Below are 15,245 nucleotides of genomic sequence, written 5' to 3'. Positions count from 1 at the left end.
CTGACTGGGGTGCCTGGGTGCTACTGTACTATAAATGTTAGAATGATGTTTGTTTTCTTGGCATGCCTTGCTGACTGATGTGACTATGTAATAAATCAACACATACAGCAAGAGTAAATGCAATTTGTCTTGGCAATGTAATAACATAGTGGTTCTCATCCAGGGGCACATGTACTCCAGGGGGTACTCAGAGTTCAACAAAGGGGTACATCGACTTCTCTAGAGTTATACAACAGGCTACATAAAAAACACTAGTGAAGTCTGTACAAACTAAAATTTCATACAGACAATGACTTGTTTATATTGCTCTATATACTACACACTGAAATGTAAGTACAATATTTATATTGCAATAGATTTTAGAATTATATGGTAAAATGAGAATGTAAGCAGTTTTTCAGTGCTATGACACTTTTGTATTTTTATGTCTGACTTTGTAAGCAAGTAGTTTTTAAATGAGGTGAAACTTGGGGGTACGCCAGAGAAATCAAACCCCTGAAAAAATGAGGAGTCCTTATGGCACCTTAGAGACTAACAAATTTTTCTGGGCATAAGCTTTCGTGGGCTAGAACCCACTTCATCAGATGTGAGTAACAGTAGGGGGAAATCAGGTTTAGCTTTTGTAATGACCTTTCTTTATAGACTGGGAGTGGTTGGGTTATTACAAAACCTAAACTTAATTTCCCCCTACTGTTACTCACACCTTCTTGTCAACTGTCTAAAATGGGCCACTCTCATTACCACTTCAAAAGTTATTTTCTCTCCCTTGGTATCCTGCTGTCAATTGAATTATATCGTCAGACTGACCTCACACTTAGTAAGGCAAATCGCATCTTTTCATGTATTTATACCTGCTCCTGTATTTTCCACTCCATGCAGCTGATGAAGTGAGTTCTAGCCCACAAGAGCTTATGCCCAAATAAATTTGTTAGTCTCTAAGGACACCTTGTTGTTTTTGCTGATACAGGCTAACACGGCTACAACTCTGAAACCCCTGAAAGGGATACATTAGTCTGGAAAGGTTGAGAGCCACTGTAATATAACATATTTCAGAGTAGCAGCCGTGTTAGTCTGTATCCGCAAAAAGAAAAGGCGTACTTGTGGCACCTTAGAGACTAACCAATTTATTTCAGCATAAGCTTTTGTGAGCTACAGCTCACTTCATCGGATCCGATGAAGTGAGCTGTAGCTCACGAAAGCTTATGCTCAAATAAATTTGTTAGTCTCTAAGGTGCCACAAGTACGCCTTTTCTTTTTTGTAATAATATAATGTGCTGCCACCTGGTGGATTAGAATTCAAGAGTCTGACTTGGTAGAGTTGGGAGCATTTTGTATCACTGCAAGAGGCCTCCACTCCCCGCCAATTCAAAAGAAGTGCTGACAGGCTCAAGAGAGCCATGTTCATCTTTTGCCTGGTGGGGCTGTGGCTACATTACCTCGAGAGTGAGTAATACAAATTTAAAGAACAAAAAAGTGGGTGTGGAGTCCAAGAGCGGCTTGATGGACTAAAGGAAAACCGGAAAGGCTCTGTTACCAGAGTGGGAACTATAGTGCTAGTATGCAAGATCCCTGCCTCACTATCTGGCACACCTTAACTGATTCCTGTACTTGGCTCTGCTTATGGTCGGTAGGCCCAAACTGACTTCTGCTATCTCATTTATTAGCTGTTGGCTCTGTTCATGTGCGTGGTGGATGGACACTGACCTAGCTCCCTGCTCCCACCCTGCCCCTGGGTCTGGAATGGACAGGTGGTTTTTTAAAATAAAACAAACAAAATAAAAACTAAGGTGACAGGTTAAAGATGCAGTTCTCTTGCATTAAACTCCATTACAGATCCATAGGAATAGTGAGAAAATACTCAGTTCTTTCCTACCAAGTAAACTCAGTACCAGAGAGTAAAGTTTAATTGATTTGGTTTCCCTCAGCATAAATGATATTTAACTATTTTTGGGGGGGGTGGGGGGGTGGGGCTGGTGATGCAGGCCTGAGAACCATTGGTGTAATCACAAAACTGGATTTGATGGATGAAGGAACTGACGCAACAGAGATTCTGGAGAACAAGTTGCTCCCTCTTCGTAGAGGTAAGAATGTTAATAGTATACTCCATGTACCAATTGCTTCTGTAGCAAAGTGGTGATGAGGAAGGTAGGCATTTGGTAAATTAACAGAAGATAGGTTTTAATGGAGTGCTCGGTTAGAAAATCTCTGCAGTTTACCTTCAGATTACAGTAGAGATTGTGCTCATAGCCTTTATCATCACACTAAGCTATGAAAAAGCAAAGGTAAGAGGAGATGGGTGCCCAAAATACCCAATAAGGGGGGGAAAATGAACTAAGACCTCGGAACAGGCTGCACGAGGTGTAATGGGAAATGAGAGTTTAGGTTACCTGCAAATTTCCTTTTCTGTGACAATGTCTGTTGTTCCTCGCAATGTGTGGGAGTGCCTTGATGCAGTCTGGAAGCAGCCACTGGATCTTTGATGATGTCACTGCAGTCTAAGCTCTGCCCCTTTCCAAAAGCTTTTCAGATGATCGTTTATAGAGCTAGAGAGACATGTTCATTTCCACCATCAGAATAATACAAAAGTAATATTGAAATCGAACCCAGTTTCACCAGGTAGATCAGCCCCCTTTTTCTTTTCTCAAAACCCCAGAAACAAACCAGCCAGAGAGGGATCAGACCAGAAGACAGGAAAGTCAATATCAAGACCTCCTATTTTCTTATCCTGTTTGTTACCCTTCTGCCACATCCTCCTCTTCTTCCCCTGTGGTGTGCAAGTCACTCTTGTTTTGCACATCCCTTGGAATGCCAAATCAGTGCAAGTGATATTGTCTCCCCATTTAAACCTGGTTTCCGACCAGCTTACCCCCAATATTTAACTTATACCACCATTTCAGTCATCACTGAATTTGAGCCAGTGACTTCCATGGAAGGTGTGCCCACATACACCGAGCCTGAACCCCGCTGAACCCATTAAGTTTATTGCAATAATTTAAAAAAAATACCAAAAATAGGTGAATTTGGTCTGTACTGAGCTAACATGTACACTGCCCCGTGGGGAGTAACAGCATTGACTCTCAGGGTTGTTTTGATCTCGTTTTAGGGTATATTGGAGTTGTAAACAGAAGTCAGAAAGACATTGATGGGAAGAAGGATATTAAGGCAGCCATGCTGGCAGAAAGGAAATTCTTCCTTTCCCATCCAGCTTACAGGCATATGGCAGACAGGATGGGAACACCATATCTGCAGAAAGTTCTAAATCAGGTACAAGCAAATGTGAAAAAGTGTAAGTGTGTGTGTGTGTGTGTGTGTGTGTGTACAGGACCAATAAAAAAATGCTGTATTAAAATCACTGTTGCAGTGCACCTGATTCTTTCTTTCCTGTTTATAACACTGTATTTTCCCCAACATATCACAGGGGATTATGTATGAAACTCACTGCAAAGAGTACAGGAACCAGTCTCCCCTGCCCCCTTGCCAGTGTATTGCAGGAGTCACTCAGCTGAAGTCAGTGGAGTTTAAATCATTGTGCTCGACATACATTACAATAATGGTGACCCTTTTGTTTAAATTCACTCCCCACCTCTTTCATGTTACTTTCAAGCATCAGGATATCACTTGGACTCATTATACTGATCTCTGGCTTTTTAAGCGGCTAGCATGAAAACATGACTTATAACACATTGTGTGATTTAAAGTTCCCAAAGAAGAAAATTCTAGGCAGTCCATCTGACTCTAGATAAAGAATGCATTTTCCTGTCTCCTTCTGTGCATTATTTCAGGTTAAGGATTAGATTATGGCACTAATCACAACCCTGTGTAAGGGGTAATATGGAGCTAGAAGCTACCCCAAGGAGGGCTAGGGTGGGCTGGGGTTTTGGAATTGTCCCCCAGGAGACACAATTGCTCCATGGAACACATGGGGTGCTCATGCTGCACCTTTGTTTGGTCTCTGGGGCAGTGAATAGGGATGTAGGGTCATAGCCCTGTCTCCTCATCTCCTTTGAGGTGATTTGTGACCCCAAGAGAACACAGAGCAGTTCTTGTGATTGGTTGAAGACTCTGATGAATATCCTCTGGAGAACAGCGTGGTGGATCACACCTTCCTCCAGCTGGGAAACTAGAGGCTGATCCATTTGTCACTCACCTGAACAAGAAACTATCAATGTACTATTCTGGCAAGGGATACCTTCTCTATCCACAGTGGAGGGGAGTCCTGGAAACCGTTTACCACTACCTCTGGTAGCAAAGGTGCAGACCAAGCTCAGGGGGGACCAAGGGTTGACTGAAATCGATAACCTTCTTTTGGCTGAGACAGATGGTTCTCAGCCCAGCTGTGGATGATACTGACTTATGCAATGAGATGGGAACCAGGCAGTCTCTTGATAGTGAAAACTCCAGAGGCATGATGTTTCTTAGCAAATGTCTCAGGTCTTCCTGGTGTATCCAAAAGAGTCCACTAAAAGGGTTTAACATCATAAAGGTTTGTTTGGTTGTTGTGTGGGCCAACATGGATCCCTTTATAAATTGGTCACTTCCTCTGGGCCCCGTCCTTCCCTTTCCCCCAAAATTCAACCAAACTAATTGTCTGCTAGATTTAAAGACAGATTCCCTTCATGTTCATTTTGGCAACTCTCTTGGACTACCATGAATTTGTTGAAGGGTAAACTAAGTCTCTCTTCAGCAACTTATCAGGCTAATGTGGGCATATTGAATTTGACATCCCCTGTTTAAAAAGTCTTGTGTTGTTGGATATTCATATAATCCTGACAAAACTTATGGTGCCTCTTTTTGAGCTACTTATTTCCTACGAGCTCAAATTTCCTACATTGGCTTGTTTATTTCCATGTCTATGCTTCTTAAGTATACATTAAGTGTAGTAATGGAAATAACCTTGAGAACGCTATTAAGGAAGGAATAGTGAAGGGTCATCATAGTAGGGGACGACCAGCGATGAGGTAGATGGATAGTCACTGGAAGACTTGTGCTGAGAGTTCCAAGTTAGTGATGGATCGTGAAGGCTTCTGAAAATTCTGCTATGATGTCACCGATATTCAGGCATGAAGAAATGGATTTATTACTTGCTTAATTCTGTTGGCTTGTAACGGGTGAGTGAACTACAGGTTCTAGTGCCTGATCGACCTCATACCAAGTTTGAAAAGGATAAGATGGTGCTCTGAATGCATCCCTAAATTCCTTATTGAAAGTAGTGTCAGAGTTCCAACTTAATGAGCTGATCATCTTGCCAATGTTCTTCTCACTTCTGCTTGCTCATCTCAGTGAGACTTTTCCCACGTTCGCTGTTACAAGGTTCTTGGCTCTTTATTTGGAGAAGAATAAGGGCCTTAGAAAGCCTACCTGGTTCTTTGTTTCCTTTGACTTCAGTTAACAGATGCCAATAACTGCTGCTATTTCCAAGAGGAACAAGACTAAATGATTGGCATTTCTCACTACAGTGACTTGGCAGGCGTGCAATCTGATGGCTGTGTTGAGGCATGTTCTGTTCGGGTTAGAGCAACCACTAGAGAGGAATACCAGGGCAGTTTATCTGCGGTACAGAACCTGTTTCTGAGACAGGGTGGCAGAACTCTCATGCATCCTATAGGTTTGCTTTTGTTTGGAATGTTTTTGTTTTGGTCACTTTTTGGAGTATGTTTTTTTTTTTTTAGGTTAAAATAGTTAAATTTCTCATTACCATAGGGAGGTATCTTATCACTTCCCAGTTATTTTATTTTACTTACCAGTAATTAAAATTTGTCTGAGTTGGCTACTTTACAAAAACACAGTCTGCTGTGCCCCTCGGTATTCATTGTTGGACTTCTGTGAGGTTTTATTTGAATAGAACGGGTTATGCTGTAGAGATCCATGTAAGTACCATTCATATGAAGCATGTTGTTGTTACACTTGCTGGTGCCTGTTTGAAATCTGCTTGAAATTTAAATGTCTCTGGATCCACAAGGTGGTGCTCAAATGAAACTCCAGAGTGTGACTCTATGGGGAAAATAGCTCATTGAACTCTGTTTACAGGTTTTTCTGAACAATAATTTATTCCTGGTTTGTTTTAGAGGGAGAAATAATAGAGGATTTATTTGTAACATAGATTCAAAAAAACCTTTTGTCCTTAATCAATGAACTGTGGTTATTTGTGTATGATCTGTTACATCTTTGTCCATTAAAAATGGAAGAACCCCCACCATCACTTGGACAAATATGAAATGCACTAGTAACTTCTCTTCTTAGTAGTTTCTTCTGTTGAGTGGTTATAAAACTATGACACTGATCAAAGCAAACTTGCACCTTTCCAAATTGCTAGATTTGTTGATGTTTGGAGTGTGATGAGAGGTCAGTTAGTGAAATATGAAAACCAACTGAAGTAATTCTTGACCTTTGCCAGATATTGATTGGATATTATATATAGCAACCACTTCCTTCTTCCTAAATTTTTATCCATCTTTGTGCCCCTGAAGCCAATGCACTTTACTTTGAGTACAGTATCGTATTTATTTGTTTCATGGTTATTGTTTCAGACATGCCCCAAAACGCATTAAAATATTTTAAAAAATCATTCTTCTTACAGAGCTTCAAAAATGTGCTTGGAACTGTACAAAACAGAAGTGGCCCATGGTCCAATGAGTTTACGGTCTAATTAGACATTGATAGTACAGGTCTTACCACAATACACATGGAAACTATAAATGAGCAAAGGTCAGGCCTTCATGTAGTCAGTGAGTTTTGTTTGTGAGTTAGTTTCCCCCCTTTGCTTCCTGCTTTTCCATTCTCCAGTGCTTTAAGGATTACCAATGAAAGTCAAGATAAAGTGATTATAAGGCAAGATTTTTTTCCCCATATAGCTGTTGGTACTAAAAGCATCTAAACTGTATGTTAGAGGGTTTTCCCTTCACCCTCTCCCCGGGTTCTTGTCACGTAGACAGAGAGCAGAAGTCTGAAGTGCAGACAATGTGATAGCTCTATATGCTGGCAGAGTCTGTTTCCCAATGTTCTGTTCCTAGCTCTGATGCCGCAGAGCCTTGCCTTTGTGAGGAGGGATAGCTCAGTGGTTTGAGCATTGGCCTGCTAAACCCAGTGTTGTGAGTTCAATCCTTGAGAGGGCCATTTAGGGATCTGGGACAAAAATTGGGGATTGGTCCTTCTCTGAGCAGGGGGTTGGACTAGATGACCTCCTGAGGTCCCTTCCAACTCTGATATTCTATGTCCCCATTCTCATTTCCAATTCCCCATTCTCTCCTTCTCCTTCTTCTTAGCAGGCCCAAATATACTTGCAGTATACGCCTACAGTCCCACTGGGAAGGGTAAGGAGTGAGGTTGTGCTGCTGTCAGGGACGGGCATTTGTTTGGTCTTTTAGTATTTTACACCTCCCCCACTCCAAACCCATTTGCCCCTCCTGACTGGTTGCTTGACTTTGCCTTGAGATACGGGTTGAGGCAGTCTTAAAGTGTGCACTCAAGTAACAATTTAACTGCTCTGATCCAGAAGCAACATACACAATCTTTGTCCTTTGTTTTTGCATATTAGTATAAGAGTAACAAAAAGTCAAACCCAGAATTCTATCCCAGGCTAACAAACAGACCTATATACTAACACTGTAGAACAGTGGTGCCCGCCTTAGCCTGAGGGCCAAACATTATCTTAAAAAGACCCAGAGGCCCCAGTCAATGTTGGGGCAGTTTCTCTGCCCTGTTCAGTTCTCTTTGCACAAAGGGAGAAGAAACCACCTACAAGTCTTCTGCTAGGGGACAGGGAGCTATAACTTGTGGCTGGTTCTCAGCTTCTTCTTTCCTATATCTTCTGCTGCCCTGTGTGGGGTAGGGGAGCAATCCTCCAATAGATGCTGTCCTACGTGCAGACAGAGCCAATTGAGCAGCTATCCTGCTTTCCGTGGGCCTTCCACGGCCTGTCAGGGAAGGTGTCAATGGAGCAGAGCTGCTCCCAGGGCTGTAGGAGAAGATGCCCCTTATTTCCTCACTGTAGTAACAAGGCTGATTCAAACACTATTTAAAAGTATCAGGGTGGGGTTCAGGGAATGTGGTTTTTTTTTTTTCAGTTTATACAAATACACATCATCTTAACACAGTTCTCCTCAAAGGCCCCAATTCAGAGACTTGAGGGCTGCAAGTTGGATACCAGTGCTGTATGTATGGGTAAATAATGCAATAGAGACTCTCCAATAGTACAGATGTGGCCTTCTGGGAGAAAACATTTCAGTGGAGTAGCCAGGATTTACCATATTGTCCTAGGAGCAATTTGTGTGTTTCCAAAACCCTCTGCTAGGTTTGGAGGTGGCTAGAAAGAACACGTTCAAACTGTGGATGGATTTGAGCCCTTTGAGCATTACTTGAAGGGTCCATGTAGTATACTCATGGAGTGTCTGATTATAGTGGAGTGTATGATTATAGTACAACTGGCAAAAACTGCTCAGATGCTTGCCTCGGATGAGTAGAAATTTGGACCCGCTAAATCAGCTGTGTGTGGCTGGGATGCCGCTGACATTTTGGAAGAGCAGAAAGGAAAGAAACAGAGTGACCCAGACACTGTCATCCCATAACAGGAGGGAGCAGCAGAGCTGTTTGCTCTTTTTCAGGGGGTGTGGGGAAAAGAGGGAGTAGTGTCGCTAGAGCTGCTAGGTTTGTTGTCCCCCACAACTGGGTGGGAGATCAGTCTATGGCTTACTCCCTATGAGTCGCAGATCCTTTAAAAGGGGAAGTGGAGCAAACAGCAGAGGCCCTAGGTAAAATGGAAGAGTTGGAAAACTGAGGGTCTGCTGTGCGCCTGAGAGAGCAGGCCACAGCAGTAGAGAAATCCTGAAAAGGGAGGAGAGGGGACGGCATTGGTTGATTGTATAAGTGGCTTTCTGAAAGGGCTAGAACTTAATGTGGAACTGTGCCACTGTCAATTAACTGTGCCTGGCTTTTGTTGGTGTAGCTGAGCAAGTATTTTTTACCAAGCCTCATTTTAGTACTCAACACAGTGTGTGTGTGTGTGTAAGGGGGAGGGATGCCAGATAATTGTTCAAGCTCTGATTATAGTATGTGTACAAGAAAAGAGGCTCTTGTATTGCCTGTGGGTATTCCTGTCACTTCAAAGATCAACCTGAATTCCATTGGAAAGCCTAGCACAAGTCATATTTTCTTGTGTGTGGCAATCAAAGGGAATGGGCTATATCCTTTCCATCCATCTGCCTTTCCAGTGTTTTAAAGAATTCATTTTATTTTGTAGCAACTCACCAATCACATTCGAGACACACTGCCAGCCTTCCGGAGCAAACTTCAGAGCCAGCTGCTTTCTATAGAGCATGAAGTAGAGGCATATAAAAACTTTAAACCAGAAGATCCGACTAGAAAGACTAAAGCCTTACTGCAGTGAGTGTCCATTTCCTCCTCCATGTATGTAAAATAGTTTCTCGCTTGTTTAAGCTTAAAGCTTAGGATATTGATGTTTCCCAGTGAAAGGCAGATGCAGAAGGACGCTTATACATTCTGCAAACTCCAAAGAGGTTATTGTGGCTGAAAGCATTATAACATTTTTAGCCACTTTCCATTTTAGAAAGATTTTTCCATAATTCATTTTAATAGTCATAGAATATGCTGGGCTGGATGAAAATCATTTTGTTTTGTCCTACGCTGAGCATTATAATCTTGGGCTGTGGTTTGTGTACTCTGCGCTAAACTGGAACCCCCTGGAATGCCGGGTGTGGTTCAGGGAACCTTTTCTTGCTTTTTAATCAAAAATACATGTTTTCTTAACATAACTGTCTTTGTGTCCACTGCTGTTTGTTATCATAAGGTTCCCTCATGGGACTCTATGTTCAGTATGTGTGCCAACCTATCTGGACATTTATATCAAGCCATACAGAAAATCTAATTAAAAATAGCTGGTGTTTTTAAGAGAGTAAGCCGTATACATTTATAAAAAGATTTGAAAAACCTTATATTTGTTTGTGTTCTTTGGGAGTGGAGAAGGCCATGTAGGTACCACTGTTAACCCTAGAAATATCATTCTTTTGGTAATAAATACAGTGAAATAAAAATGAAATGAAAAGCTTAGCTTACGCATTGTTGAGTTTGTTTCTGTTTTGAACTTTAAGGATGGTTCAGCAGTTCTCAGTGGACTTTGAAAAAAGAATTGAAGGATCAGGGGATCAAGTTGACACATTAGAACTATCTGGTGGTGCCAAAATCAATCGCATTTTCCATGAGCGTTTTCCTTTTGAACTAGTAAAGGTATGTGTCTGTCTGTCCTCCTTGCTTTGAGTTGTGTTTTTATATTTTCATACTCATTTTGATAGTGGCAGTGAAGTTACATTTCCTTTGAAGGTGTTCAAACAGGAAAACCCTTAATTAAAAGGAGTAAATTACACAAAAGGGAAGAATTATCACCAATACACAGGAAAGAAGTTTATTTTTATTTCTGGTTATTAACACCAAATCACAATCTGAGATTGTTGTCATGCAATATTCAAAACTCAGTCATAATTCTACATTAAATAAAAATGGCTCAAATGTTTGCTTTCTGTGGCTTTTGCAAAAACATTTCCCCCTTGGCTCCCTAATTTCTCAATTTCTTTTCCAATATTCTTGCAAATTTGTAAGGAATGAATCATGTTTTGTAACAAATATCTTTGTAACTATATGTCTTCTTACCTTGCAAAATTAGTCTTGGTAGAATTCAGCTGTTACATGTGACATCTTACATTTCTCTTTCTGCATGGACTAATGTCAAAACTAGCGGTCATGTTTTGATATTTATTCATGTCTGTCTCTTTTTCCCAGCTCTTACTATTTTCCGTACCTTTTCCATTGTTCTATCACTGTTGGCTGCTCTCCTCATCTTTTTTCTGGGTAGATGGGGCAGGTAAACAACTGCTTCTGATGTAACTCAGATTCTCTTGTTAGTGATGAGTACTTAGGTACCTTTTTAAAATTAGAGCTGTGGAAAATAGCTGTTAGTTTTGGGCTTTTTCTTACCAGTTCGGTTTAAGGTGCAAAACATGCAAGCATTTATCCCCAGATTGTAGAAAAATGCAGGTTTTGTGTTAAAAAACTCTGTCTGAGACACACTATCTACTCTTCTGCCAGTCCTACAGATAAGCTCTCTGTGTGTGTGTATGTGTGTGTGTCAGTCCACCAGAATTTTAACAATAAATAAATGGAACACATTTCTCCTAAGGTGACCATCCCCAAATCCTACCATGAGTGCGTTTTGTAGACCCTGGCCTCTCTGGTTGTCTAGTAGGATGTTCTGCAGAATTGTTAAAAGCATTTGTGTATAACATGATTTTTATCCTTTGGTTCCTCTAGATGGAATTCAATGAGAAAGAACTGCGGAGAGAAATAAGCTATGCAATCAAAAACATACATGGTATCAGGCAAGTGCTTCCCATTTCTCCAGGTTCAGACACATCTATAGAAAGCATACTTTTGTTAATCCATAAACACACTCATCACCTTCTCATCCACCTGGCAGTTGATTTTTTAAAAAATATATCTCATGCCTGCATTTTTAACATAGCCATGAGAGTGGTGGCTCTCATGCCCACTAATTTGCATGGAGATACCAAATTTGTCTGGGACTTATGGAGAGATCATGTACAGAGCAAATCTACACAATTCTTCTGGTTGTGTGATCGCTGCTGTTAGAGCACCCACATATGAGACATGATTTTTATGTAGCACGATGGCTGATGGAATTGGTGCGATTGATGGATTGAAGACACAAAATTCAGAAAAGAGAATGATTCTCTATCATTTCTTTGCTTGGCTTGAGTTGCCTACCACATACATTCTATATCAAATGCAAAAACTATATGAAATGGACACTTTTGGGTTCAACCCAGACCAGTAAAGGGTTGTCACCACGTGCCCTGTAACCATGTATGCCTCTGTGGCTCGGAGCCTTGATACCCGCTGTGGAATCACAGCACAGTAGCCCCTCCGTGGCTTTCACCAGCTTGGTTACTCCTTGAAGGGTAACACCAATAGCTCTTGTAGCCATGTTTTCCCCAAACAGTTTTCCCTGTAGTGTCCAGTCCCTCCCACTAGAACACTCACAAAACCTTATCAAATTCTCCTCTCCTTAAAAGAGACAGTACACAGCAGCCTATTAGCTTACCTGAGGTTAACACACCTTTCCCTTCAATCACAGCACTGAGTTGGTTTATAGTGAAAGTAAAACCAGTTTTTAATAAAAGGACATGGGTTTAAGAGCTATCAAGTAGAAGGAATAAGCATAGGAATGATCACAAACAAACAAAAGTGAAAATATCTATTAAGACAGAAACTCAACAAACTAGAGTCTTTTGTTCATATTTGTTTTCTCAGCATAGTCCTTAGCCAGGATCCAAACACAGTTCACAGCACTTGGTTTCTTTGTGTCCACAGGTGAAGGATGACGTAGTGGTTTACTCCCCCTCTCTTTATAGCCCAGTAAACCTTTGAAATATTTTCTTCTGAAGTGTACCTCCAGGTAAAGTTCCCTTCCCCTGCTGGGTGTAGATGCCATGCTGGCTTCTCCCCAGCTGGTGATTTTAACAATGTAAATGATCTTCCTGCAATCTCAAATTTGTAATCTGAACATGTGCATTACCTCATCTGCTTTCTGGAGTATTCTGACCTACAGCAAGGGTGTGTGTGCTGTTCATAAGCAATTCTCAAAGGAAAGAAAAATAGGTGGTTTTTAGGAATTAAATTCTAATCAAAACTAAATGGTGTTAAAGGTTTTCTATCATTTACTTTTAAAAAGTCTAGGGTAGCATGCAGGCTTATCACATATTGTGCTGCCCCCACCCTCCATAAGTTGGCATTATGGTTAAAGAAAAAAAATAGTTTCAGTAAATATTTTGCTTCATTTTTAAGGGCAGCCACTGTATGTTGAATGTTTATTTGGCCCATTGGTGGTTCACTACTCTATCAGCAACTCTTGTCAGGCCTAGCATGCTCAGTGCACCTCACATACTGTTGTCATGGTATTTATCCAAAAGGTGACATGTAAGAAATCATTGGAAAACTAGTAACTCACTGATCATTAATATTCTTGCGTGATGTATGTACATTTAATCTACAAAATTTATACTCTGCGTACATCACGCAAGAATATTAATGATCAGTGAATTATTATTTTTCTGATTTATTATAGCCCACTTTTTGGATAAATATTTTGACAACAGTGTGTGAGGTGTACTGAGCAAGCATTAACAAGACCCTTAACACAGTTTAGTTTTTATTAGAATTTCATTCCTTAAAAAAAAAAAATCCCAAAACTATTTTGTTTCCATAGAAAGCCGATAAGACAATGCATGTGATCAGATTACAAACTTGAAGCTGTTTGGAGCTTGGTATGTAGACATTACTGAGACTCAGGGTGGTTAGAATTTGGGATGTTGATGCTGTTCTAGATGGATTGAGCATCTGCCACTGAAGGCTGGCCATCAGACGATGTGATGTAGGCATCATATGTCAAGGATTTCAGTGCAGGATTGGTTCAAAGTTGGCACAGATGCTGACACAAAGCTTGTCTCTCAGTATATCATGGATGCTTTCTGGCTTTGCTCTATTGAAACATTCATACTTATGCCTCTTGAATAATGTTATGATCATGGATCTAACCATTTTCCCAAGGTGCTGAAGCTTTCTAGGAAGATGAATTCTGGGATAAACAAATAAGTATTCCCATATGTGTTCTACTTATTCCAGATTCTTCATCATTGCATATCTGTTCAGCCAGTGAAGGTGTCATATTTGCTAATTATGGGCAAAAAGGAACAAGTGCATCCAAAGGTGTATAGGAGGGTGGAAACCCAGTGGCCAGCGGATTGCGTAGGCTCTATTGGTACCTTTCTGCCAGGCTTTGTGGAATTATTGGGCTCCTTCCTGTTGATGAAAATTTGACACACGTCTATATATTTGTTTGTTACTACCAACACTACTCGTGAAGTCTCAATCTATCCACCTTTAATTATATTTATTGGTCTTATGAGTAAAGGAACATTCCAGTAATGCTTCCTGGGAACATGATTCACAGGGTTTAATTGTCTATGATCTTGTGTAGCTGATACTATCTTGGTCCACACACTGGGGATTGAACTGGGAAACTCCAGAGCTAAAAGCATGAACTGCTATAGTTTCAGCTAAAGATCTAAGACTGTAGCTGGGCATATAACAATGTAGCCAAGGGCTGTTAACAACTCATTTTCACAGTTTCAGGGTAGCTGCACCTCCAGGGCCTGTTGAGGGCACCCACTTAAAGGTTCCTGGTTCCCAGCTATTGCCTCTTTTGGGCTGAGACCCACAACTTTCTCCCTCTTGACCAGGGTTTAAGGCTGCACAGCTCCCTGCCTTACACTGTGATATCCCCAGCAAGCCAGCCTGCCTAAATAACCCAGCACCTGCATTTTGCTTGTTACCAGAGGGCTCTGAAGAGTATAAATGCCAGCAGTTCCAAGTTACCCTACAGCTCTTTCCAAGCAATCACATTTTTTCTTCAGATAAAAGCATTACAGAGAAAATATATATTTAAAAACAACATTGCTCTATGCATGCTAACAGCTTACCAGAGATCACCCATCAGTCTTATAGGGCCCCAGTAGGACAAAGTCCTCTCAACTCTTCTGCAAGGGTTGGGGTCCCCCTTGGACAGCAGGTCATGTCTGTTTGCTGGAAGAAGTCAGTTTAACTTTGGCCTGTTAATCCAAAATTCCTTCTTTTTGTCTTTTGGTCTATGCAGAATCCAGTTTGCACTAGTGTAACCCTTCTGCCAGGTGAAGCCAGCATTAACAAGGGCCAGGTTCGGTATCTAGGGGTTCTCTTTCAACAATACAACAGAAAACCAGCTCGAACCCCCATCCAGTGACCTATAACAATTACACACCATCCGCTGGGCGCTTTTAAGAGGCAATACGTCCCCTCTAGCAAGCACAGAGTCTGAGTGTAGCAAAAACTTTTAATAAAAGGAGGGAATTAACTCAGCATTAATTTGGGAAAACACCGCAAGTAGGGCTCATAAACACAAGCCATGAGCAAAAGACCCACCCCCAAGTAAGTTGGGCAGTGTCCTTTTCCCCTCAGGGTCTTAAGTCCAGCAACCCAAAAGTCCCTATAATGTGCCCATCTGTTCTCTGTACCCCACTCACAGTTGCTGTCCTTGGCCAGTGCAGCCCCAGACTTCAGAGATTCATCTGCAGAGTTCACCTCACATCCTGTGTGGAAGGGGGTGGGGTAAGGAGGCACCTTAC

General features: G+C 41.3%; 1 protein-coding gene across 5 annotated transcripts in view; it reads left to right on the top strand.

The window, feature by feature from the left end:
* Positions 1 to 15,245, top strand: part of DNM3 (dynamin 3) — a 301,949-nt gene that overhangs the window by 73,047 nt on the left and 213,657 nt on the right. For all 5 annotated transcript variants that reach the window (XR_012640541.1, XR_012640540.1, XM_074960900.1 and 2 more), the window contains exons 5-9: positions 1,983 to 2,081; positions 3,104 to 3,264; positions 9,236 to 9,378; positions 10,104 to 10,239; positions 11,317 to 11,384. Coding sequence is in view for 3 of the 5 variants with exons in the window: in XM_074960900.1 (XP_074817001.1) it covers positions 1,983 to 2,081; positions 3,104 to 3,264; positions 9,236 to 9,378; positions 10,104 to 10,239; positions 11,317 to 11,384 (607 nt within the window). In the remaining 2 variants the exon portion in view is untranslated. The remainder of the gene's footprint in view (positions 1 to 1,982; positions 2,082 to 3,103; positions 3,265 to 9,235; positions 9,379 to 10,103; positions 10,240 to 11,316; positions 11,385 to 15,245) is intronic.

The sequence above is a fragment of the Natator depressus genome, chromosome 8 (genome assembly GCF_965152275.1).
Source record: "Natator depressus isolate rNatDep1 chromosome 8, rNatDep2.hap1, whole genome shotgun sequence".
NCBI classification, from domain to species: domain Eukaryota; kingdom Metazoa; phylum Chordata; order Testudines; family Cheloniidae; genus Natator; species Natator depressus.
Note: the sequence above shows the minus strand (reverse complement) of the source record. Positions and strands in the feature narration are given on the sequence as shown.